This window comes from Centrocercus urophasianus, unplaced genomic scaffold, assembly GCF_019232065.1.
Source record: "Centrocercus urophasianus isolate 14NV4802_14NV808 unplaced genomic scaffold, USGS_Curo_1.0 seq_9, whole genome shotgun sequence".
Lineage (NCBI taxonomy): Eukaryota > Metazoa > Chordata > Aves > Galliformes > Phasianidae > Centrocercus > Centrocercus urophasianus.
Genome location: NW_024885532.1, coordinates 16,720,360 through 16,746,689, shown reverse-complemented (window position 1 = coordinate 16,746,689; position 26,330 = coordinate 16,720,360). Strand labels below are relative to the sequence as shown.

Below are 26,330 nucleotides of genomic sequence, written 5' to 3'. Positions count from 1 at the left end.
ACCTCCCTTCAGGAAGTTGTAGAGTGCAATGAGGACTCCCCTGAGCCTCCTCTTCTTCAGACTTGAACAATCCCAGCTCCCTCAGCTGCTCCTCAAAAGATTTGTGCTCCAAGACCCCTCACCAGTTTTGTTGCCCTTCTCTGGACACGTTCCAGGGCCTCAATGTCTTTTTTGTAGTGAGTGGCCCCAAACCAAACACAGTACTCAAGATACGGCCTCACCAGTGCTGAGTACAGGGGGATGATCACCTCCCTGCTCCTGCTGGCCACACTGTTTCTAACGCAGGTCTGGATGCTTTTGGTCCTCTTAGCCACCTGGGCACACTGCTGGCTCATGTTCAGCCGAGCATCAACCAACACCCCCAGGTCCCTTTCCTCTTCACAGTCATCCAGCCACTCAGTTCCAAGCCTCTAGTGCTGCATGGCGTGATTGTAGCCAAAGTGCAGGACGTAGCACTTGGCCTTGTTGAACCTCATCTCATTTACCTCAGCCCAGCAATCCAGCTTAGCTTTATCTCTCTGAAGAACCTCCTTACCCTCAGGCAAATCGACGCCACCTCCCAGCTTGGTGTCATCTTCAAACTTACTGAGGGTATGCTCAATCCCCTCATCTAGGTCATCAATAGAGATATTAAACAGGACGGGCCCCAGTACTGACCCCAGGGAGACACCACTTGTAATGGATCACCAGCTGGACTGAACTCCATTAACCACTACCCATCGGGCACGGCCCTCTAGCCAGTTCCTTACCCAAAGAAGGGTATGACCTGTCCAGGCCGTGGGCAGCCAGTTTCCCCAGGAGAATACTGTGAGAGACCGTGTCGAAGGCTTTGCTGAAGTCTGGGTAAACTACATCAACTGCCTTTCTGTTGTCTACCAGTCTGGTCACCCAGTCATAGAAGGAGATGAGCTTGGTCAAGCGTGACCTGCCTTTCACAAAGCTGTACTGACTGGGCCTGATCCCCTGGACACCACACACATCATGTGATCTCTCCCAAAGTGATTTGCTCCATAACTTTCACTGGTACGGAGGTCAGGCTGACAGGCTTGTAGTTTCCCAGATCCTCCTTATGGCCCTTCTTGTAGATGGGAGTCACATCGGCAAGCCTCCAGTCCTCTGGGACCTCTCCAGTTAACCAGGAGCCCTGGTAGATGGCTGAGAGCGGCTTGGCAATCACCCCAACCAGCTCCCTCAGCACCCTAGCATAAAGCAATCCAGTCCCATGGACTTGTGATGGTCCAGATGGAGGAGTGGTTCTCTAACCATTTCCACCTGATTCACCGAGGGTGTATTCTGCGTAGCAGAACAAAGGTCCTTTACAACCCAAGCCATGCAGTGATAAATGTAATTCTCAAAATATTTACGTTGGGTGTGTGATAATGCTTACCTTGCTTTGTTTTGCTTCTGAAATATGGTTTCAGTTCAAAGTAAGTTAATAATAGTGGTGTTGCTTTTATTTATTTTTTTTTTTTAGAGGTTTATTTCAGTGCTACGGAGTTTCTTTAGACATACTAGTTCAGTTTTCATTCATCAGTTGAGAATGTATCTTGTAACTTGCTCATTTCCTTCAGAGAGGATGTTTTCTGTACTTCCATAGTTAACATTATTCAAGTGGACGGTTGAAAGTGTAACTGTCATTTATTTACTCAGAACTGACTATATATTGGAATCTACTTAGTCTTCAAAATGTTTATTGTTTCTCAGCTGAAACTAGGGAGGTTACTAGTTTTTCTGCTTGTCTCCACAAATGCAAAAAAAAAAAAGGATTGCGCATGAAGGCTGTAGTTGTTAGTGCTTTGAGACAACAGTCAACCTTTCACAGGAAAAATCTTCTGTGTGTTTACATGCAAAAGTATTGTTAGAGTTTGTAGAATTGTACACTGAGGAAATGAGCTATGACCTAGTGAAAATATGGAAACTAGATTCTAGTGTAATTTCTGAGGATCTCTTGAAAGTGCTGCTCTCCTTCAATATGCATTTTGCAGTGGGTTGCTGTGGATTCTCTTGAGTATCTTCAGTTGTGTTATTCTGAAAATTGTAACAGTTTATATGCAACACTGACAATTTTCAATAAGCTTATGGAACAACGTGCTTTAAACAGTCCACTGGCTTCTTTTTGGTGTACTTTGTGTTTCACTGTGGTCACTTTCACTGTTCCGTTTTTCATATAGTACTAAACTAATCTGATTTTATCAAGATGGGTTTGCACAGTTTCATGGATTTTGAGTATATCTGGCTTGACAGCTAACCAGTTGTTCATAAAACATAATGGAAGTATAAATCAAATCAGAACATGAGAAAGTACATTAGAACTTACAAAGGTGGTGAAAGTTCTAAATTGTTGTCATTTTTATTTCTTGTAAATATTAGGAAATTGGGAACCTGAATTCAAGCTGTAGTCTTATTGCTATTCTATTGAAAACAGATTTTTTTTTCCCCTGTAATAAAAACATCACTTACGCTTTTTTTTTTTTTAATTAGTCTTTTTTATTATTATTATTATTATTATTATTATTATTATTATTATTTTGGAGAAATGTGAAAACAAGCTCCAAGAAACCAGTGCCATTCAATTGATTACTAATAGGAAAAAAAAAAAAAAAAAGCTTTATAATAGTTTGTGTATTTACTTCAGTGTAGCTGCTCAAGATAGGAAATGCATATGGTGCCTTGTAGTAATTGGACCAGTCAAAACAGTTTTGAAGTTCACTTACTTTCATATATTGTCCAGAGCTCCAGATGTTGGATGCTGCATTGATAAACGGTCTGTTCACCTAATGGTACTCCTTTAGAATTCAAGTGTTAGAATGGACTTTTTTCATTTGCCTTTTTGACTAAAAAATAATTCTGAGTGTTGCAGAAATGGAAAATATTGGAAATGAAGGGGTTTTTTTTATTATTTTTTTATTTTTTAACCTTTGTTTTGTGGTGCTTCAAGTCAGAAAAGGTATAAAGCAAGTCACTGCATTTAGATGACAAGATTAATGTGCTATTGTTGCCAAACACACTGGAAATTATGACTTTTACTTAGATTGTTGGGGAAACTATGCTTGGAAACGTTGATTTTTTTTTTTTTGAAACACTGTGTTTTAGAAGATGGGTATAAGAAACAACATGATTTTTGTTAACTTAACTTGAGCTAGAGGATAGGCAACTAATTTATGAATCAACAGGCTTGTAGTTTATGGTTGTCCAATGTATGTTCAGAACTAAAGGTGTCCCATTATAAGGGAAATGTGTGATAATAATAAATATAATAAAGACGATTGTCTGCTTTTGTTCCTAACTCGATATTTTTCCTCCATTCTCAATATGTATATAATCTGACATCTGTGGCATGATAAGAAAGTGTACATGAAAGCTGTGATTACTGTATTTAAATTCAGTGCAGCCAAATGAAGTTTGAAGTTATGCATCCTGAATTCTGAAACCTGGCCTGTGAAACCACAGGTTTGATAGCAAATAGTTGGTTGTTGGATTATTTTGAAAGATGTCTTAGTTAAAACAAAACAACATTAAAAAAGAGGAAAATAAACAATAAAAGAAAGCTGCTTCATTAAGGAATAGGATTTATCTGCTGCTTTGTTTTTGATAAGTTGATTAAATGTCTAATTCAGGAGCTAGGTGTTTTCTTGAGGTGGGAAATCAGAAAATGCTTGATGCAGTTAATCCAAAGAAATTCTGTGCAATGATAGGTGAACGAGGGATGACTATAGACCTCTGAGGCAAATCAAAGAACTTGTATACAAGAACATGATTAAAAAGTGCTGTTTGAATGTAATGAGAGATAACTGGTAGGGCTGGGAGGATTAGTAGTCTTTCAAGTTTTGGAACTGCTATTGTGTCTTATTTCTAATATTGCTAAAATATGTAAGTAAAATTTGAGTTGTACCAAATTAAGGTGTTATTTCCCATACAAAATTAGCTTGGTAAGTAGTACAGAAAGAATTAGGTGATCTTAAAAATGTACATGGATAAAACATGAAGTTGTGTATTTGGGACTGATAGCCCTGCTGTAGACTTGGAACTCTCTCGCTTCAGGAGGGGTGCAGAGAAGAGAAATTTCGTTATAGAAGTTGTTCCATTTAAATAATGTGATGTTGCCTGTGAAAAGGAAAATGGAATTAAGATGTATTCTGAGGCATTGCTGAGGGTGTTGTAAGTACTGATTGTGTATTTCTGTTAAATAAAATCTGGTTAAAAACTGAGGACACGTACTTGATAAGTACCAGAGCAATAGTATCCTCTGTCTTTTCCCTCTAGCACTTTTTAAGATTTTTTTAAGAAGTCCATTGATAGAGATGGAGGACTAGGTAACAGGATTGAATGCTATAGGAGTCCACTTCAGACTTGTAAAAAGGATGTTTGCTTGATTCAAGATACTTCTGTATCCCAGTTCTTCAGGTAATTGAGTGAGATCAGTGCTTATGTACATGGCTTTCAATTTCAGTAATAAAGAATGAAAATAAAAATGGTAGGAAAGAGCTTTTTTTATTTTTAGTTTTTTCCATTGCTGATTCATAACAACAGTGGCAGGTATTTTTGAGAAGCTGCAGGAAAGGAGAAAGACAAAAAAATATGTTGCCTCAGTCCCCGTGTTGTGAGCATCAGTCCCAGTATTGACCCCCTGAGGGTTACACTTGTCACCAATGTCCATCTGGGCATTGAGCCATTGATCACCATGCTCTGGGTACAATCTTGCAACCAGTTCCTCATCCACCGAACAGTCCACCAACCGAATTCATATCATTCCAATTTGGAGAGAAGGATGTTATGGGGAACCATGTCAGAAGTCCTACTGGAATCCAGATAGATGACATTAGTGGCTCTTCCCTTGACTTCAGTTGCAGTTACGCCATCATAAAAAGCAAGAAGGTTGGTCAGGCAGGATTTGCCCTTGGTGAATACATGCATATACATATATCTTGTAACATCTCCCTCTCCTCCATATGTCTTAACATAGCTTCTAGGAGGATCTGCTCCATGACCTTCCCCAGTGCAGAGGTGAGCCTCACACAGCATCGAATCACAGAATATCTTTGGTTGGAAGGGACCTCAAAGATCATCTACTTCCAAAGCACTGGTAGGCTGAGTCACCAACTAGTAGGTCAAGCACCGGATCTTGAACAGCTCCAAAAATGAGGCATCCACAGCCTTTGGGCAGCCTGTTCCAGCACCTTGCTCATTCCTCAGATCATTCTTTCTACCCTTCTTAACAATGGGTGCTACACTGTATTTTTCCAGTCACCAGGTACTTTACCTAACTGACATGACTTTTCAAATATAATTTGAGAGAAGCTTGGTGATTACACCAGCCATTTTCCTCAGGACTCTGGGATGCATCTCATCAATTCATATAACTGTGGATTCCTCAGGTGAATTCCAATCTGATCTTCATTTACAATGCAAGGAACCAGTGCTCCCCCAGTTCCTGCCTTCCAACCCATCCACTTGAAAGATGTGTGAAAAGTAGTTGCCAGTGAAGACTGAGGCAAAAAGGTTAAGTACCTCAGTTTTCTCCTTTATTGTTACCAGCCTGCCCATATTTCTTATGAGTGAGGCTGTACCCTCTTGGACTTTCCTTCTCTGAGTAATGTACCCATAAAAGCCTCTCTTGTCCTTATTTGCATCCATTGCTAAGTTCAGTTCTAGCTGGGCCTTCTCCTTCCTGACCTCATTCTTACACAGCCTAGCAGTATCCCTATACTCTTCACAGGGTCTCTGCTTCCACTGCCTGTGTATTTTCTTATTCTTCTTTGGTTTGACCAGCAGTTCCCCATTCAGCTATGCTAGTCTTTTGCCTTTCTTTTCTGACTTCCTACATCTGCGGATGGAGATCTCTTGTACTCTAAGGAAAGCTTCCTTAAAGATCTGCCAGCTCTGCTCTGCTCCCTTGTCATTGAGGACAGATTCCCAAGGGATTTTGTTGCTTTGCTGTCTTCCTAAAGAGCTGGAAGTTGGCTTTCCTAAATTTGGGCATTCTGATTTAACTCTTATCTTTCAGGAATGTAAACTCTACATTACATGATCACTATAGCCAGACAGCCTCCCATTGTGATGCCACCAATCAGTTCATTTGTGTTGGTGAGCAACAGGTCCAGCACTGTATCCCCCCCTGGCGAGGCTGCCTGTTGGCTCAAGAAGTTACCCTCAAAGCATTTCAGGAGCCTTCTGGATAACCTACAGCTCACCATGATGCTTTTCCAGCAGATGTCAGAGGGGTGAAGATGAGATCATTCATTTGAGGTGCCTCCTTCTGCTGGTGAAAAAGGCTTCCTCAACGGAGACTATGCTTGATCAGGTGGCCTTTAGTAGACAGCAACCACAGGGCTTCCTTTGTTGCCTTGTTCACTAACTCTCACCCCATAGTCTTTCGACTTCTCATGGCCATTCTTCAGGGACAGCTATACACACTCTGTTCCTTCATTGACGTAGAGGGCAATGCCTTCTTCCCTCCTTGCTTACCTGTCCCTTCTGAGCAGCTTGTAGTTGTTGATTGCTGCACTCCAGTCATGCAAATCATCCTACCAGGTTTTAGTAATGGCAACTGTGTCATGTCCTTCTAGTACAGTGGTGGCTCGATTGGGATAGGAGCGACTTGTTTATATAATTTGTTGGTAGGAAGTAGCCATTTGTGGTTCAGAAACGCTTCAGAAGGGAGCAAAAATTACGTGCAGTAGTTGTTCCTCTGATCCAAAACTTCTATCAGCATTATGTATCTGTATCTAAACAATGTGCAATCTATTTTCCATCTGGAAAGTAAATTTATTTTGTAGTATAAATGCAATAGGCAAGTATTTTTAGAAAATGTATGGATACTTGACCATCATAGGTGATTGTCATTAATACATGAAGATATTTTACCACTCATTTACATCTGTATGGCTTTAAAAAAATCTATATTACCAGTACTAACCACAAGATGGCCATATTTGCATGGGATTTTAAAAAGCTGAACATTCATTTCCATCTAAGTGACCGTATACCATGAATATTTGTGAAGAATTAAGTGGAATAAAGATGCAAGGGGGCCTCATGAAAAGTTAGAACATGTAATCTAGCAATGATGCTATATTTACTTCATTTTCTTTTGAGTATATGTGTTCCATTACAATTTAAGCATTAATTCTTAAAGCGTTCAGAAAGAAAGCATTTCTCTGATCAGTGAAATCCTGAGCACCGATAAGTTGATATTAAGCAGTTAAAACATAACGTGCCACCTATTCTAATTATTCTTTGAAGTTGCTCATATGCTTCCCGGTTTCTGTCAGTACATCAGTATAACTAACAGTGCTTAGTTGCCTTCTGCCGTCTCTTTGTGGATGTCTGTTGTTTTCCTGCAGCCTTTTTTACTGTAAGGTATGATTGGATTTGTTATTTCAGCTACAACTGATCTCCGTTAAGTTCCAGTCTTGAGATGCTTGCATTTACTGCCCAATGCTATATCAGATGTCCTGCTATTTGAAGCTCTTTATGTAAAAATTATTCTACGTATTCCTTTCCATGACTTTTTTTTTTTTTTTCAATGGGAATGATTTTGACAAGGCTTACTTCTGTGAATGCATGTGGTAATCAGAATAATGGTCATTTTAGAGCTGTTTGTCAGCTTTAGGTAAGCTCTTGTCCTCAAACTCTCCTAATGCCTGTTTCAAGAGCTTTAAAGAGTCAAGTTTCCACTCGTATTCTTGAGGAGAAAGTATATAGTGCTATCTGTAATCGCTTAAACCTTTCTAAAAGGTTGAGTTTTTGTTTTCAGATCATGTTGAGTGTGTCAAAGCAATGCCACTAGGAAAGCAGTGTCTTGAAAACACTAGAATACTATCTAGTGGCCATATTGTTATAAATCATTAGGTAGTTATTAGGCATTGTTTTAAATATTACCCCTATAACATCAGGATGAGAATGGACAGATTTATTAAAATATTATTTTCTGCTACAATCACAATACTTTGGCAACTCTGTGTGCTACTGGATGTTGTTGTACTTATCTTGATCTGGGACATCTCTTTTTTTCTAAGGGATCAAGCTATTAATTCCATGCTATTTATGTGCATTAATACTTTAACTGACCCTGTGGCCAGTGTAAGGATTTTTCAGACAACTGCTATTAAATATACTTACTTTAAGGATTTGCTGGAAGCGTTATTGGTTTGTTTTACATAATGTTTCCAGCTATTGATGAAGTAGCCCCCTCCAGTCTGTGTAGATTTTTTTTTTTTTTTTTTTTTTCCCCCTGAATGTTATCTGTGGTCCTTGTGCTTAGTCATGTTGAAGATACTTCTCAACTAACTGTATGTGAGTGAAAAGTCTTTCTGGACTCAATTCAATTACCACACTAGAGTACGTTTTATCCTTGTAGATATTTGCTTACTCTGTTTTTTTTTTTTTTTTTTTTTTTTTTTTGTATAAGAGTCGTGCATTCTTGAATTAACACTGCTGGGTTTTATGGATAAATAGGAAGGAGTGGTATGTGCTGATGTTTCATACCATGTGTCTGTGGAATATAAGCTGAGGAAATCTAAGCTTTGTCTAATCATGGTTTGCTTGATAAACGTCTCTCTAAATAAGTAAATAAATACACAATGATGATGGTGTTGCAAGGTGGTCTGAAGTTTACTTCTGAGTGAGATTTTGACGAATATTTTGCTTAATAGAATTAAAAAAAAAAAAAGCCATTACTGAGGTTAGTCAGTAACATCGATGAGAAGGGTAATGCACTGAAATAGGGAAGCTGATATGCTGTAAAGAAAGGAACCCAAAATAAAAGAAACTACCACCAAGAAATGGGATCCTGTCATTTTTGCACATTCTGGATTACTGGTATTTGATTTTAATACAGTCTGTTGTAGAAAACAGTAGCTTACTCTTGAAATTCATTATCATGTCTGTTAATGTGCATGCCTAATTTTTGCAATTCATTTTCAAATAGAATTAATTAAACCTACACTTCCAGGTGTTTTTTTGTCTCTTTCTCCTGTTTCAAGATTGTGTTCTGTTTTACCTAATAGTTTTCACACATAGTATGAATACTGTAATGACATTATATAGTACAACACTATATATGTAGTATAAGATGGTATTCTATTTTTCATCTTGAAAAGCTAAGCAGATTATTCATGATGAGATTAATAATGGTAAAGCCAGACCTCATTCCCTAGTTTATTTTACTTATGTTTTGTACTCTTAACTTATTTGCATCCTTTAGATTTAGCCATTGAAAGCTGTTTATACACCCAGTGGTCTGGCATTAAATATGCAATTCATTTATTTTTATACTTATTTCTCTTGTCTTGAATACAAGGACATCTGAACTGTGTTTCACATCATTCTGGCCTTAATATGTACTTTGTTACTTGTCCAGTCAGTAGATGTTTTCGAAGTGAATGTTTTCTTGTATTCAATCCTATATTATTTAGGTGATGCCTTCATTCTTATGTTCCGTGTAGTACAGTTTAGTTTGCAGAATTTTAGAAAATTATTTTGTGAGAATTGCATATTTTTCATCTCTACATTAGAAGTTAGCTGAAGTGCTAAGCGATAAGAGAGAGTCTGTGGCTTGAAGGAGCTGTGATCAAGCACAGCAGAGTGATCTAGGAAGGTTTTAGTGTTGGGGTAATGAATATCGAAATGGTACCTTCAGAATCTAGCTCTCATTGAGTTTGGTGAGACTATTTAGCATAATCAGCAAGACCCAGCTACTTGGAATTTTAAGTATTAAATACCCCTTCTGTGTAATTTTAACTTTGTCAAGTTAAAATGATTTTTACAGGGTGAGTAATGCTGATTCTTTAAAGTAGTCTACAAGGTGACCTGGCATAGGTTTGATGATCAGAGGGCTGGGAGTACCTGTCCTACAAAGACAGCCTGAGGCAGCTGGGCTTGTTCAGCCTGAAGAAGAGAAGGCTCTGGGGAGACCTCATTGTGGTCTCATAATGCTTAAAGAGAGCTTTTAAGAGGAAGGTAAATTCAGTGTTTTACATGGGTAGATAGTGATAGAACAAGGCGGAATGGTTTTAAACTGAAAGAGGGCAGATCTAGATAAGATGTCAGGTGTAAATGTTTCACTGAGAGGATTCTGAGGTGCTGGAACAGGCTGCACGTAGAAGTTGTGGAATATTCCTCCCTGCAGGTGTTCAGGGCTGGGCTGGATGAGGCCATGGGATACGTGATGTAATATGGGATTTAATGACCATCAACCCTCTCTGCAGAGGGATTGGTAGTAGATGATGGTTGAGTTTCCTTGCAGCCCAAGCCATTCTATGATTCTAGATTCACCTACTGTCTTGTGAAGGTGTTTCTTGTTCTGCGGAAAGACTGCCTTTATTTTCCTGCCATCATTATATGATCTCGTAAGATTATATGAGAACTGAAATATCAACTGAGCTGAATTGAGACTGGGAAATGGGGAAGTTCTATAATCCTGTTTAAGTCCATAAAAATAGTTTTGTCATTAATATAGGATGTATTTAAGAAAACCACATGCTTCTATTCTTCTTTTGCACCTGTTTTTTTGTAATGACATGGTTTTCTTTGTTGAAGAAGCAGACATCATTGTCTAAGCTCAACAAATGTGCAGCTGTGCTTTATTGTAATGCATGCCTGACACAGTAGATAAGAAAACCTGAATTTATTTGCATATATATTCATAGTTAGCCTAGCCTTCATTTCTTTGCACTCTGGATTTCTAAGGAGTCTATCAAACAGTTTGTTAAAAAACAAAAGCAAGCATCCAGATCTGAAATTTTCTTTTTCCTGTTTGTATGATTTCAAGCTCTAACAGTATTCCAGTTCAGCTTTGCTTCCTTGTCTTTGCATTCTTAAAGGGAAGAAATTGAGGAAATGTGCATTTTTCATCTTTTCTTCTGTCTCTTGGGTGGTAAAGCAACACATTTTTTCAGTTTTATTTCTCAGAGGAATCAGAGTGTACCCTACTTCCTTACAAAGTGAAGGAATAGAAAAAAACCATCTTGACTATTTATTCAGCTGTAACCCAAATTCAAGAAAGTAGTTTTTTATTTCCTTTTTTTTGTTGTTTACATAAGTTATGTTATATATAGAAGTATATACTACATTTTCAGGTAACCAAGAATCTCTCACGTCCCTTGAGGTTATTAGGTGTTCCTAGTTAGTGTTTACAAAATGGTTGTACTTGAAATGTAGTCCTACTTCAGTAAGTCTTCAAAGTTGGTTGTTTTTCAATTTAGAACACTTTGTCTATGAAAACTGGTGGTACAGCGTGTGAGATCTTACCTGAACTCCATATTATTTAGAAATGACAACATTTGTGTACTGTTGTTATTTTGCTTTGTTTTTCATTTTATTTATTTATTATCCCTTTCTCTCCTCTCTTCTCATCATAGAATCATAGAATGGTCTGGGTTGAAAAGGACCACAATGATCATCTAGTTTCAAACCCCCTACCATGTGCAGGGTTGCCAACCACCAGACCAGGCTGCCAGAGCCACCTGCAGCCTGGCCTTGAGTGCCTCCAGAGATGGGGCATCCACAACCTCCTTGGGCAACCTGTTCCAGTGTATCACCACCCTCTGTGTGAAAAACTTCCTCTTAATATCTAACCTAAACCTCCCCTGTCTCTGTTTAAAACCATTCCCCCTTGTCCTATCACTGTCCACCCTTGTAAACAGCCGTTCCCACTGTTGTTTATATGCTCCCTTCAAGTACTGGAAGGCTGTAATGAGGTCTCCTCAGAGCCTTCTCCAAGCTAAACAATCTCAGTTCCCTCAACCTTTCCTCATAGGAGGGATGCTCCAGCCCTCTGAACATCTTAGTGGCCCTCCTCTGGGCTCATTCTAGCAGTTATGCATCTTTCTTGTGCTGGGGCCCCCAGACCTGCTGCAGTGCTCCAGATGGGGCCTCACAAGAACCAAGTAGAGTGGGACAATCACCTCCCTGCTGGCCACCCCTTTTTTAATGCAGCCCAGAACACAGTTGGCCTTCTGGGCTGCAAGCATACACTGTTGGCTCATGTCCAGTTACTTGTCCACCAGAACCCCCAAATCTTTCTCTGCAGGGCTGCTCTCAGGGAGATCTTCCCCCAGTTTGTGTAAATACCTGGGATTGCCCAGCACTCCGCACTTGGCCTTATTGAACCTCGTTAGTTTTTCAAGGGCCTTCCCCATAAATTTTTCATTAAGTTCTTTTCCATAGTTAATATTGCAGATATGTATGAAATATTACAGCTGTTTTTCATAAAAAGCCATTTTTGTCATGTTTTACAGCATAAAGTATGAATGATAGGTATTGTAAGTGACTGATAAAATCGCACTTCACTTTGCCTGGAGGCATGTTAGTATGTCTTGATATTGTAGTGTGTTTGCTTTATGGTGTTAACATTTTTTCTTTTCTGTTTTGCGCATGTAGCTGGAAGGGCCATGTGTTCTGCAAATACAGAAAATACGCAATGTTTCTGCACCAAAGGATAATGAGGAATCTCAGGCTGCACCCAGAATGTTACGTTTACAGATGACCGATGGACATACAAGCTGCACAGCTATAGAATACAATAGCATGTCAAAAATAAGGTGAGCGACTTTCTTTTCAAAGTTTTGCTTTCACACTTAAATGCCCTAAAAATAATGGAATTAGAAATATATATGGAAAGAAAGCTGTTTTTTGATGGAAAACTGGGACTGCAAAAGATTTACAGAATCACAGAATCACCCGGGTTGGAAGGGACCTCAAGGATCATGTAGTTCCAACCCCCTGCCTAGCAGGGCCACCAAACATACACATTTAGATCAGGTTGCCCAGGACCCTGTCCAACCTGGCCTTGAACACGTCCAAGGACGGGGCATCCACAACCTCCCTGGGCAGCCCGTTCCAGGGCCTAACCACTCTCCCTGTGAAGGACTTCCCCATTTAATTTGATTATCTTGTTTATCTCTCTTGATCTTTTTCTTTACTGTTTTCTTCTAATGTAAAAGTTAATATAGTTATGCTATCTGTCCTCTGTGTTAACAGAAAACTTGCATGTTCTGCTGCATCTTTTGCATTTGAAACCCCAATGAAAGAAAATCTAAGGTTAAGTTGTAGCACGTCAGTAGAGTTCTACCTCTATATATTAAATAAGTGAAATCGAACCAAAACAACACCTCATTCACTTCTGTGTACCACAGCTTTTTTATGAGATACTGATTTGTCCTCCAGCTCTACCAGGCGATACCCAGATGATAAGTAACCTCCAGGATAAAGAGACATTAACAAATGCGAAATTAACTCCTTTATGACAAAATCTGGTGGAGATGCATGAAACTAGTGAATACTTCAGGCAGTTGTAGTTTTTGGTTTATTCTTGTTTCCTTCTCAGATTTTTTTTTTATGTTCAAGAGAACCTTAAATGTTACATGTGAAGGTGAAATTACAGTACAGTTTATGAAATTTATGGAATTTACAATACAATTTATGCTGAAATACATACTGCAAGAAAGAGAATTTTTGCAGCTGTCTGCTGAGTCAGACTTGACAAGGCAAACACGCTTTTTGGTGTGTATGAACCTGAGCCAAATTTCCATTTTTGGCATATATTTTGTCTGACTTGGTAATGAGCATGTCACAGGCCTGTTGCGCCTAACTTCATTCAGCTAGTAATGTTTTTCCCTGACCAAGATTTTAACTTAGGCTGCTTTTGAAAGGGTGTTTTTGTTTTGTTTTGTGGGATTTTTTTTTTTTTATTTTTTTTTTTTACCAGTTAAAAATGAAATACAAGAGAACTGAGTATGGGAATTTCTTGATGTGTGGTCATTAATATGTTGAGAACGATTTCCAGTGCATAGTCTCTGGAGTTATGGTCTGTTTTACTCTTAATTCCAGATTAGTTTGGTTTAAGATCATCTTCCTGTGTCTTTTTCTGTTGGACAGACTTTTATGCTTTGTTTTTAAATGTCTCCTTTTACTGTTCAACTGCTTTTTCTGAGTAAGAGCCAGCCTGCAGTTTAGAGTAATGCTGTTTTAAAAGTCAGGCACTTAATAATACTTCAATTTTAGCTTGAGCAATCACAGCTTAGAATATCCCATTCCAATATGAATGTAAAAAGAGCGGAAAAGGGAGGCAAACACTTCTGTGTGAATAGATTCTAGATCACACGATTGTCGAAGACCTAATCTGAAAGCTTTTAGATAGGATCTCCAAAACATCACAGCTCTTCACTGTGTAGTACTGATATAAGCTTTTCCATTTTTTATTCTATCGGAATGATACAGAAAATCCATTAATATTGCTGAGATTGAAGTCACTAGAACTAGAATTGGCTGACTCCACTGTGATTGATCCTGAGTGTGTGGCACTGTTCTGTAATTGCAGTGATATATTTATGATATTTTGAAGAGATTATTGTCTCCTATTTGGAAAGTTATAATTGACTCTGTCCTCTTTTGTGTCTTGCAATAAAAATCATTCTTTCGAGCTTTTGCTGCTTGTCATATCTTTCAGTTAGGACATGGAAATGAGTGATTTTTCTATGCATCTGCTGTTGTTCTTATAGGATGGATTCAAATGCAAAGAAGATAGGTACCTACTTGTGGGAGCTGTCCACAGAGAAACTATATCTGATTTCAAAGCAAAGAATAATGAGAGAAGCAGCACCGCAAGGTGCATAGTCTGTATTTATTCTGAAACAGTCCTGGCTGTTAGTAGTGTATAGAAGGTGTCTTTTCTAACTACTTTTTTTTTTTTTCTCCTAAGTTAAACATCTGAAACAAATGAGTTGATTAAGCATCTAGAAATCCTCTGTTGCTCAACTATAAATGAATACTAGGATTAGGAACTTATACTTAGACATCTGACTTTGACACATCTTTTGTTAGGCTAGACAAATCGCATCCTTAGTTTGGTACTGTTAAATTGCATTTTAACCAAACAGATAATTTGCAAACATTCATCTCTGTTAGAATGTAATTTGCAATATGGCATCTTTGTATAATGAGTGGGAAGTGTTCCAGAAAAGCTATTGAAAACTGCTGTGCGTACTGAAGGAATTATTGTGAAGGTTTTTGATGCTAATCATTTATAATGGAATACAACAATGATGAAAGTATAATGGGAGTATAGTTTTGTAGGCTTTTGATGGCAGAATATTAAATAACGTTTTTGAAATACTTGGTTTTGTTTCTGCTTCTAGCTTGAACACTCCACCTGGAACAAAAATTAAACTTTCTGGAATTATTGAAGTAAGAAATGGATTCTTGCTGCTGGATGATAGTAACACTGCAGTTCTTGGAGGTGAAGTGGAGCATCTTATAGAAAAGTGGGAATTGCAAAGGGTGAGGTAACACCGCTGGAAATGCTTTGTTTTACAGGATTCAAATTGCGTTTAATGTCGTGAAGCATAACCTGTTGGCTGTGAACTTTTCTGTTACAAGAATTTAGACTTTACTGTCCAAGTAGCTGTAGGAATTAAGCAAAATATGTGTCTTATATTTAATGTTGCTGATGAAATTGTAAGTCATCTTTGCATGGGAACTGATTCCTTTAGTACGCTGCAGGGCCTAAAAACATTTGTCAACCGTACTGACTGCATTATGCAGTAATGCTTAATCATTTCTCTAAACACTGTTTTTAATACTAAATGTTAAAGAATTCAGCTTTTTTACAGTTACAGTCTACAAACTGCATAATTTTTGACGAAAAAGTACAGGAATTTCGTAAGAAGTGTTGAAGTTAGTAATTTCAAGTTACTATATTAAGAAATTATTATTAATTTAAGAATCCTATACTGCAATTTTCATCAATGCTTTAGGTAAGCTGTGATTAGAAAGTTGAATTGGAGGCTTTTAAGTCTTTCAGCAAGCCACAAATATTTGTAAGGTCCTTTATTAGTGAAGCCACTATCTTAATAGAATGAAAGTTGCTGTGGGAAAATGACTTGTTGAATTCCTTCACAAGTGGAAGTGCCTAGGACATGAAATTGTGACTGGTACAAATAGAGTCACACATCTATGCTTAGTCTGTATCTCTGAAGCAAAGAGCAGCTTCTTATGAAGATGATGTTTGTTTCTGTGTGAAGCGCATTTTTGATGATACTAAGTTCGATAGGTTTGTTTGTCGTTATGGCTTGGCCTTCTTTGGTGGTGTGTTGCATTTTATAAATTTGAGCAAACTCGGACAAAACTGGTAAAACATTTGAGTTACAGAATCAGCCAGAATGGACAGTGTGCTTGGCATTTTTTTTTTCCCCATCATTTCTAGTTTTAGATGAAACTGTCTGTCTGACTAAAGAGAAGGTTCTGGAACCAGCAACAGAACCATCTCATCTTGTCTTTTTTATTCATATGTAGTACAAATCTTATGAATTCTCTCTTCAGATTAAAAAAAATCAACCAACCAAACAAAAAACAAACCCCAAAACATTGAGTTTTAAGGTTGTTGAGTAGAAGGTAAGGGGCACGCTGAACTAATACATTATTAAAAATACTAGCTAATTGGAAAGAGAAGAGTCAATAGAATCAACTAACTTTGTTAACAATGTTTTGAACAGTCTTATTTCCATGTTTGTTTCGCTAGTGGCATTTTGGAAGGTCTGTTTTCATATTTATTCTACCTGTGTTTCCACAAAGAAATATTGTACTCTAAATACTAATTTGCTTTTGAGGTGAATGTCAAGAAATAACTATGGAATGCTTTCTGTTTACGAGAAAGCAAACTGTTTTATAACCATGCTGCTGACTAAAGCAAGTTTTTCAGCATTTGCTATTGCATAAAGCCAGTAAAATTGGGAATGTTTTAAAGAGTTTGTTTTTAATTACTTTTGTTGCTGTTGTTATTAGATACAGTGCGGTAACTTAATTATTCCCTATTGCTATCCTTTTAGTTCTCTGTTTTCATTTTTGCAGTTCAAGTGGAATAGTTGAAAGGGACCTACAAAGAACAACCAGTCCAACTGCCTGACCACTTCAGGGCTAAAAAAGTTGTAGTGTATTATTGAGAGTATTATCCAGATGTCTCTTGAACGCTGACAGGCATGGGGAATCAACCACCTCTCTAGGAGAGGAAGCCTGTACCATTGTTTGATTACCCTTGTGGTAAATACATTTTTCCTAATATCCAGTGAACCTCTCCTGGCATAACTTTGTGCCATTCCCAAAGGTCATGGCAGTGGTTCCCCGGGAGCAGAGATTGGCACCTCCGTCTCTCCTTCCCCTCTTCAGGGAACTTTAGAGAGTTTGCCATTTATTTTTCTAGCTAAACAACTCATGGTGCGTTGTCAGGAATGCAGTGAGAATGTTACCATATCAGCAGCAAAGCTGTGGGCGACAAGAAATCAGTTTGGACAGCTGAAGCATTGCCACTGGAGCTCTTAGTTCCAGGTCTATATCCGGACTGACAACTAGATAGATAGGTCTGAAACAAGTCTATAGAAGCCAGATGCTACTTCAGTAGTAGTTTACACGTGAGCTTGATGTTTTCTGTTCTGGAAGCTTTACAAAAAAAGAGTGACTGACAAATAGCAAGACTGTCAACTGTTAAAGATATTTGAATAAGCACATTGCCAGTCCTAATCATGCCAGTCATGAAATACTGAACTGTGTTTGAATGGGAAGTCAGGAAGCTATTGCAAATTACTTTTTTGAAGCCAGTTCTTTCTTTCCAGTGCGCCTGATCAGTGCTAATTGGTCTTCTCGTGTAGAAGATGGAATAAGTTGATTTTATACTTGTTTTAAAAATTTGTGCTTTTAAGTCAAATATTTTTACATATTACGATTAAAGTTGTTTGTCCAAAATTAAATTTTTGCCCTGGTACCTGTCTGTCAGTCTCTAGATGCATAGATGAATTACTATTTTGTTTAATTCGATATGACATTGGTAATTACTCTGGGGAGGAATCAGGTTTTAGTAGTAGAATATTTACACTGTAAGTATAGCATACATGGAATTAATGCAGTGTTACCAAACAATGTAATGTACTTCAAGTGGAATAAGGGTGATAGTCTTTGTAGTGTTCAACTTTATTGTAAGGTAGTTCTTGCCTAGAAATTTAGTTGTAGTGAAGACAGTATGCTATGGATATATTTTGATGAGAATGCAATTCAATAATCTTTGCATAGTGCTCCCAGTTTTCTGGTTATCGTGTTTGTTTGTTTGTTTTGTTGTTGTTGGGTTTTTTTCTCCTTTGGTATTGCTTTGGCACCAGTGGCTTCACGGATTAGCACACTTACTATAGAGCCAGGCTTTGGGTGGCTTATGCTGTAAGGATAGCATTCATTAGGCTAACCTCAGATGATGTCTATAATGAGTCTATTGGATTTAGACTCATTTTACAGTCAGTAGGGAGGATCAGGCAGGTTTTAAGGTGTGATGCATGTGAGGAATGACACAATCCCTTAGAAGATCCCATTTGCCATCTTTGCTTCTGAAAAGAACCTAATGTCACTAACTCAGATGTAGACATTTACATTTTTAGATGCTGTAAAGAGCTGGGTGAAATGAATCCTGACTGAAATGCTAGATGTGTGCTCAGGCACACAAATAGGAGCTTGGCTGTGAAGGTTCTTTTTTGCTTTACCGTGCCCATGAAATGGCTGTTGTACTGTGCAGCTATAGTTAATAGCTGAGGAGTTTACTGCAGTCATCAGCCATTGGTTTGCTTGTAATTCAAAGAGAGCACTTTAAGTGAACCAATTGGTGCTGAAGCATTAGAATTTTATGCTTTCTGCACTCGTAAGTGCTTTCTTTGAATAATTCATTGAATAGTTTATCAAGTTCTTTCTTTTTTCTTTTTTCTCTCTCTCTTTTTTTTTTTTTTTTTTTTTTTTTTTCTCCAGGAAAAAAAGGGAAAGAATTTTATTATTTATTTTTTGCCTTGGATTCAGTAAATGATCATGGATGACTTAAAAAACATAGTTTGCTTCTGGAATAAAAGTAGCTTACCTCAAAAGAGTGGACCAAAAAGCCTGAGTGTAGCACAACATTAGCTAAAATAATATTTTACATGTTTTAAGAAATTCCCTGATAGTATAATAATAGTATAAGGGCTTAAAATACAGTGACATTTATACTGCAGTTCTCACATGATGGAGGCAAATAAATTTTACATAAGATTATATTGAAGAAAAGTTGTTTTTCTTTTTTTTTTTTTTTTTTTGAGGAAGTCTTTGCCAGTACGGAGTATTGAAGTATTAAGTGATCCATGTAATCATGCACAACTGTCCCAGTGTTTAAGAACAAAATCAAACAGCAGCAAAAAAAAAAAAACCCAAAAAATAAATAGATGCAATATAGGAAATAAAATTTTAAGACATTTTAACAGCATTAAGGATCTATCTTTTTTTTTCTAATTCTGAAATACATATATTGCTCTGAAAATAATGCCTCCTATTTATTTCCCTGGAAACTACAAGAAGTACGAAGAGCAATAACACTGGTTGATAGAGCAAATTCTCATCTACAAAACACTATTTTTCAGCATAGTCACCATCATTAGCTACACATTTTCACCAGTGATGAAGAAGAGCCTTCATGCCATGTTTGTGTGAAATCTCTGTGGCCTTGCAGAGCATGTCTTGTCTTTCTTATTGCTATTGCCAGTGCTGAAATTCAGCACCCACCACCTCACTGTGTTTATCATTTGCTGTTTGCTCTCCATAAACATTGGTGAATGAATGCATTGCTGAATGAATATTAGTGGGTGCAAATTTTTCCTCGTAGAGGAATTCAGTAATACACCTTTGCTTCATACGCACTTCCATGTCAGACACCATTCAGTCAGGCTGCCCCTTAGCCATCATCTGTCACGTGGCCACAAAATGTAATGGAATATTGGTGAGAAGGTTCATTCTCTACTGTTACATCACCAGCATCCATCTGCCTCTGATGTCATGAGCCAATATAATGAAATAGGAGGATGCTTGTTCAAAAAACAAAAGAACAACAATAAAGCCCAAAAGAATTTTGCATCAACTATGAGCAGATGTTTTAAATTAGTCTTATCTTTTTTTTTTTTTTTTTTTTTTTTTTTTTTTTTTTGTTTTGGTATTAGTAGTTATTAGTAATTTATTTTATTTGAGAATGCTTTTCTTGTTGTTTTTCAAGTCTGAGTTACCAATTCTGACTAGCTATTTATATCATTTCTATACTGCAGATACTAAATATCAGTAATGATTATGCTAACTGTTACGGTTTTGGGTATCTAAAGAACTGATCAGTTCAGCATATGTACTGTAATTTTCATAATGCCATAGGAAATATGCAGCTGCCACAGTATTCTGTTTCCAAGAATGACAAAACAAGGTATTTTTCTGGGAGTGGATATATAGCCCAAGCCCTTATAATTACCTGGCATCCAGAGTTGTTGTAGTATGCTAACTAATCCTTTTCAGTATTTGTATAATTGATGAACCTAAATGTAAACAGAACGTTTGAGGTTATCGGGGACCTCTGGAGATTGGTCACATGATCCAATCCCTGGCTCAAGCAGGGGCACCCAGAGCAGGTTGCTGAGGACTACGTTGATGCTAGGTCAACTTATGGTCTTCAAGGAGGAAGACTCCACTGCCTCTCTGGACAACTTGTACTGGTGTTCAGTCACCTTCACATAATACAGCTCGTCCTGGGTTTTACTCTGTGCCCATTGCCTCTTGTCCTGTTAGTGGGCAATGCTGAGAAGAGCCTGAAGTCTTATTCACACTCTCCTTTCAGGTACTTGTGTACCTTGATAAAGTCAGTAAGACCTTCCTCTTCCCTAGGCTCACTTTGTATGAAGCCTATTTAAACCTGATAAAACTTTGTATTTATGGCTTCCTGTAGAAGCAAATGTCTGGTGCTGTAAATACATATAAAAAAATCTGCTACCTATTTGTGTACTGCCTTGCTCTATTGTTGTAGAATTGGGATAAAACTCAATTTTCTGCATTTGCTGTATCTATTGCTTTGATGATTCTGCAGTTTTGAGTGTTTTCTTCTTCTCTGTGCCCCTCATCCAGCCTTCTACATTCTTACGTGAACTGCCCTAGGATTTTAAATGTAAAATATTTTATTTGTCATGCTTAAAATATTTGTCTTGGACATTTTATGTGTTTTCTGCAATGCTGATATCTATCAAATAATATTTTTGTTTGCAGTTTCTTAATCAACAACTTTTTTTTTTTTTTACAGAGTTTAGCAAAACACAGTAGGAGTAATATTGGAACAGAAGGTGGCCCTCCCCCTTTTTTGCCTTTTGGGCAGGTAGAGTATATTTTTTTGTAATTTGGGGATGGCATACAAGTTATAGCCATGATGATGTTTAATGGAACAATCTGTATTAGGAGATAGGATAGAGAGAGCTAGTTCCATTTAGATAAAGGCTATCAAGATACCTCATATTGTGATGATCTGAATTAAAATAAATAAATAAAAAATCTTGTTTAAAGGGAGAGGAGAAGAGGAGATATAGGTTTCAATCCTGACACTTTGAAAGAAAAATATTAAATATAAATTGACAGTTTCAAACCTAAAAATTTTGTTTGGTTTACGGGATCTTTGACTCTTACTACAGTATCTTGGAAACACCAACAAATACCCTTAAACGACAAAGGTACTTACAAGAATCATATTAGCTGTATCATGAAATATGTTGAAAGTATGAAAGTCATTCTTTTTGGCATCTCTGGTGGATGAGTAACACTGGCAAAGGCAGCTAGATGTCCACAGTTGTGTTCTTTTTCTTAAGTTGTACTACTTTAGCGGAATAATGCTTTGGGTTTGTTTATTTATTTGCAAGTGGGAGTAGATAAGAGTTAATTAAAGCCTTACTTTGTGTTGTCAGAAATGTGCATCTCACATGCAAGTGGATAGCAGAGAGCTTGATCGCAGAAAGACTCTGCAAGTGACAAATACTGCAAAACCTGTTGCTGACAACGATGAATTTGAAAAACAAAGAACAGCTGCCATCGCAGAAGTAGCGAAGAGCAAGGAGGTTAGAATGCATTTGTAGCATTTTGCTTTGTGTAATTGATCTTTTCTTGTTATTTTCAGTATTTGTCTCCTCAGACTAGTACTTTGCTTGCCTTCTTAAAATTCTGTTCATGTATGTCTTTAAGAATGAGCCAAAAACTGAACCTTTTCAGATTGCTAAGTATGTTTTTATTTGAATAAAAATAACAAATGTATCATAATTTTTTATTGTAGATATGATTTTTATTTTGCTACCTCTATTAAAAATATATATATAAACTAAGAAAATTAAACAGGTTTCTGAAACTGATTTGCTTTTTCCGGTTCTGAAAATCCTGTGATTTTCTCTGTTCCACCTGATGGAATGTGCCAGATTTTTCTGCCTGCCTGTAGCTTTCTATTTCAGGATATAGAAATTATGATTTTTTTTTTTATGATTTGCTTGATAACTCATAAAAAACTAGAATTATGTACACTTTTGAGAGCCTCAATTAGGCGTCAGGTAATAATCAAGAAGTCCTACCTAATAAATTAATCTTTTTGGTGTATGTGTGTAGATCAGAGCTTTACTTGTTGGTGCAAAGTATAACTGTTACAAATACAGCTGCATCAAATGTCCTACTCTTCTTGTAATAGCTAAATATTAAGGCTTATTTTCCTGAGTTCCATTTGCTAAAATGTTATTTTTGTGCTCATCTAAAGACCAAGACATTCGGAGGAGGTGGTGGTAACAGCAGAAGTAATCTTAGTGTAAGTGCTGGAGGGAATCGAAACAGGGAACTTTTCCAGAAAGAGAAGATAACAAAACCTGAGGGAAAAAATGAAGGTGTCTACAGAGAACTGGTAAGGTGTAAGATTTAAATAGAACCATAAACTCTGTTATTAAAAAGCAAAAATAACAAAAATTAAACCAAAAAACCCTGAAGAATAAGAGCTTTCCTTTTGTGTCCTTCTGATGTAGTTGAGATTCAATGTGATTTTTGTGAAGTTTTAATGTTCTTTTCATGTCATCACAAAAGAAAAGTAGTTCTTTGTATTGTATAGGTCATTACAATCTTGTTTTAATTTTGTTCTTCAAATAAGCTCACTATTCTTTCACATCAACAGTTATTAATTCATGGTAGGCAAGACGACTTTCATCCTTTGATTTCAGTGCATCAAATGAAATATCATTGTAACTTCTGAATTAATATTTATATTAAGAATTTTAAACCATTCATTTGACATTGAGAAAACAAAATTGTACTTGTGACACTGAAAGTGCTGAAATAGAAATACTTTTGTTGTGATACTTCTATGCAATGTTGACGTAGTTGCAAATAATGCTTTGAGTAAAAAGAGTTACCATTGGAGAATCTGAATTGTACTTCAGAATTCCAAGCAATCACTTTCAGAGCATTTCATAATTTCGTGCTTACTGAGAAGAATTTTTTAACATTGCTGCACTGAATTAATTGGGTATAAGATGAGTCACTGAAGTATGTTTCACTTGCTTTAGCAATCTATGAATTTGATGTAAGTGGGAGAGTTAATCCCAAGTACACAATAACAATTAATGAATATGATTTAAATTATGAAAGCAGGCTGACTGAAATTGATTTCACTACTTAATAATTCAGTGAACCAGTATTAAAATATTGACTGTAAATGACTGTAGATTCAACAATAAATAGCTGAAATGTCTTCCACCTTGCTTTACTTTTACCAAAGATTTAACAGTTAGAAGACATCTAAGAACAGTAAGTGATTATTTTAATTTTGATTGTCAGATAGGTGCTATCTCCTTACAACTTGGAGAGCTTCCAGCAGTGCTATCTTCAGCACTATGCTGAAAAATATACAGATCCATTAAGACTTATATGTAGAATTGTACAAACATGGATGTTAAAGGGTCTTTTAATCATCCTTCTATTTAATATATCCTTTGTCATTACTGACAGCTATATCTACATAGTAGACTTTAAAAGCAAAGGAAAAAAAACCGCCAGTGGCCTTCTTCCATTTAAGTTGGGCAGTACTTACTTTCTATTTTTCTATGATCTGCAGGGGATTTGTTTTACAATGTACTGTAAAATGGCAGTACTTCCAGTTTTTTCAAGCTAAATGTCAGTTAATGTACTTTGCTGTTTAAAGGAATATGAACCTACCAAGTCTAGACAGCCTCCTTCAGTTGTAAATGATGATTTTAGCAGCAGATAAGAGGTCTTTTTTTGGTTGTTTGTAGGACTGTGATATGGAGTTGATTTGAATGTTTATGCATGTAGTTAATTTGCATGTAAATATAGAAAGAGTAAATGTATTTATTCCATCTGTCCAGTGTGTTGCCTTAGGAGAAAGTTGAAACACCGTGTCACAGAAAAAGACACAAAATAGTGGTTTCTCCTATTTCTGTGCAGACAGACAATAGATTGTGCAGACTTGTAGGGTGTATCTTTTCCATTCCAGTTCTTTATGAGAGAACCAGCAATATCTGTGCTATGTAAATGAGTTAAAGGGAAAGTTTTTGATGTCCAAAGGTAGTCTGGATATTCCTTCATTTTTCAGTCTTCGTATCTGAGAAATTTCTTTTCCTTTGGGTTTCAGGTTTTGACAAAATTTATTTTTTTTTTTTAATCCATTGCTTAGAGTACTAGTAGTGTACATATGAGCCCTCACTTCTTGCTAGTCTTTGATGAACATAACTGTCATGAACTGGATTCCCACCAGTGAAAGGCAATGATATAGAACAAGCTGAAATTTCTCTCCTGATTCAAAGCAGCTATATATCTTCAAGAGGGAGAAGTGTGAAGCAGCTTGCTGAGGCAGTAGAAAGCAGCAATTTTTTGTGTTGGATCCTTGTTGTCATGCACAGAAATCTCAGCAGATGGCTCAGATGAAGAACCATTATACTGCCTTAGTAAGATTTTATTTGGGCAACTGAAAATTGAATTCAAGTGCATTGATGATCTCATATAGGCATTCACGTCGTGTTTCAGTGCCACTGGATTTTGAATATGTTTTAAATGGTATTCAATCTGTGGACATTAAGTTGAAGAATACTGTTAAATTTTGAAATTAAGTGAAATTAAGAGCATGAAAGCAGTTAACATAAGAATGTCTTGCTCATTACAGTGATTTTTGGGTTTCAAATTACAGTTTTTGAAGTTCTTAGAGTTGCTGTATCTCCTGGCTTACTTAACTCTCTGAACTGAAGCAATAGCCATGGACACCAGTTTGATGCCACTGCCCAGATAGGAGATCTGCTTATAGCTCTTGTCCCAGAGCATATAGTGTAGCTGAACAGAAAGTGAATGGATAGAGACTTCAGGGGAAGTTTTAGTAATGCTGTTGTAGTAGATAGATAATTGGCATCATTTGGGTTGGGTGTGGGATGAGGAAAGGCAGAAAACCTGGCTCCATTTTAATGCATGTCAGCACTAAAAGAGGCAGTCCCAGCTGAGGCCTTTAAGCACAGTCTGTGATTCTTGCTTGGCCTTTTTCTGATCATACTATGTACAGTTCAGAAGAGGGAGGTTGTATTTTTTGTTTCTACTGAAACCTTTTCAGATAACATCTTCTCCTTGTTTTAAGAAATGTGTAACCACTTTTGGTGTTGTTTATAAATGCTGTGAAAGGGTTCAAAGAGAAATGAAGACTACATTAATACTACTCAGAGTCCTTTTATTTTTCGTTGAAGAGGAAGTATGTTATAGTCTGTCAGATTGTTCCACTGCACAATGAAGAAAGAGGTAGAAAAGAGGAATTTCTGCTTGAAACTGCTTACTATTAGAACAAAAAAAAAAATCAAGTTATGCAAAAATAATTCGAAAAAGAAGTCTCTACTGTCTAGTTGTTTAGAACTAAAAGAGAACTTGTCTATGAATGCCATATGTTAATCTAAAATGTTTATCATCAATGCAATTATTAATGAAAGGTTAAAGTAATATCTGGTGGTTTTATAGTCTGTGGTAGCTTATGATTATTTGTTTTTATTACAGGTTGATGAAAAGGCTCTAAAACACATAACTGAGATGGGCTTCAGTAAAGAAGCAGCAAGACAGGCACTTATGGATAACAGTAACAACCTAGAGGCAGCATTAAATTTTCTTCTGAACAGCAGTAAACAAAAGCCCCTTCAGGGACCACCACCTAGAGGTACAACTTGCAAAGATGAGCCTTAAAACGAAATGTTCAGGAGCAAAAGAATTTATTTACCATGTATTAGTAATGTATATAACTTAAGTAAAGTAAATCTACATTTTTTAACAAGTTAAAATGCATTGTAAACCTGAGAGAGAATACTTAGAGAAGGCCTCTGTGTATTTTCCCCTTTACAGTATTTCTGGATTTGAAATCACCTTACATGGAAAATATCTCTATTGCAATAGATTTTTTTTAACAGAGTACAAAATTGTTGTAATTTAAGTCTAATAATGAAAAAATGTTTGGTTATTTTTTTTTTCCC

General features: G+C 36.9%; 1 protein-coding gene across 2 annotated transcripts in view; it reads left to right on the top strand.

The window, feature by feature from the left end:
• TDRD3 (tudor domain containing 3) overlaps positions 1-26,330 on the top strand; it is a 98,439-nt gene that overhangs the window by 39,834 nt on the left and 32,275 nt on the right. For both annotated transcript variants that reach the window (XM_042838817.1, XM_042838818.1), the window contains 6 exons: positions 12,382-12,542; positions 15,138-15,279; positions 21,107-21,178; positions 21,759-21,908; positions 22,589-22,729; positions 25,864-26,020. In XM_042838817.1, coding sequence (XP_042694751.1) covers positions 12,382-12,542; positions 15,138-15,279; positions 21,107-21,178; positions 21,759-21,908; positions 22,589-22,729; positions 25,864-26,020 — 823 coding nt within the window. The remainder of the gene's footprint in view (positions 1-12,381; positions 12,543-15,137; positions 15,280-21,106; positions 21,179-21,758; positions 21,909-22,588; positions 22,730-25,863; positions 26,021-26,330) is intronic.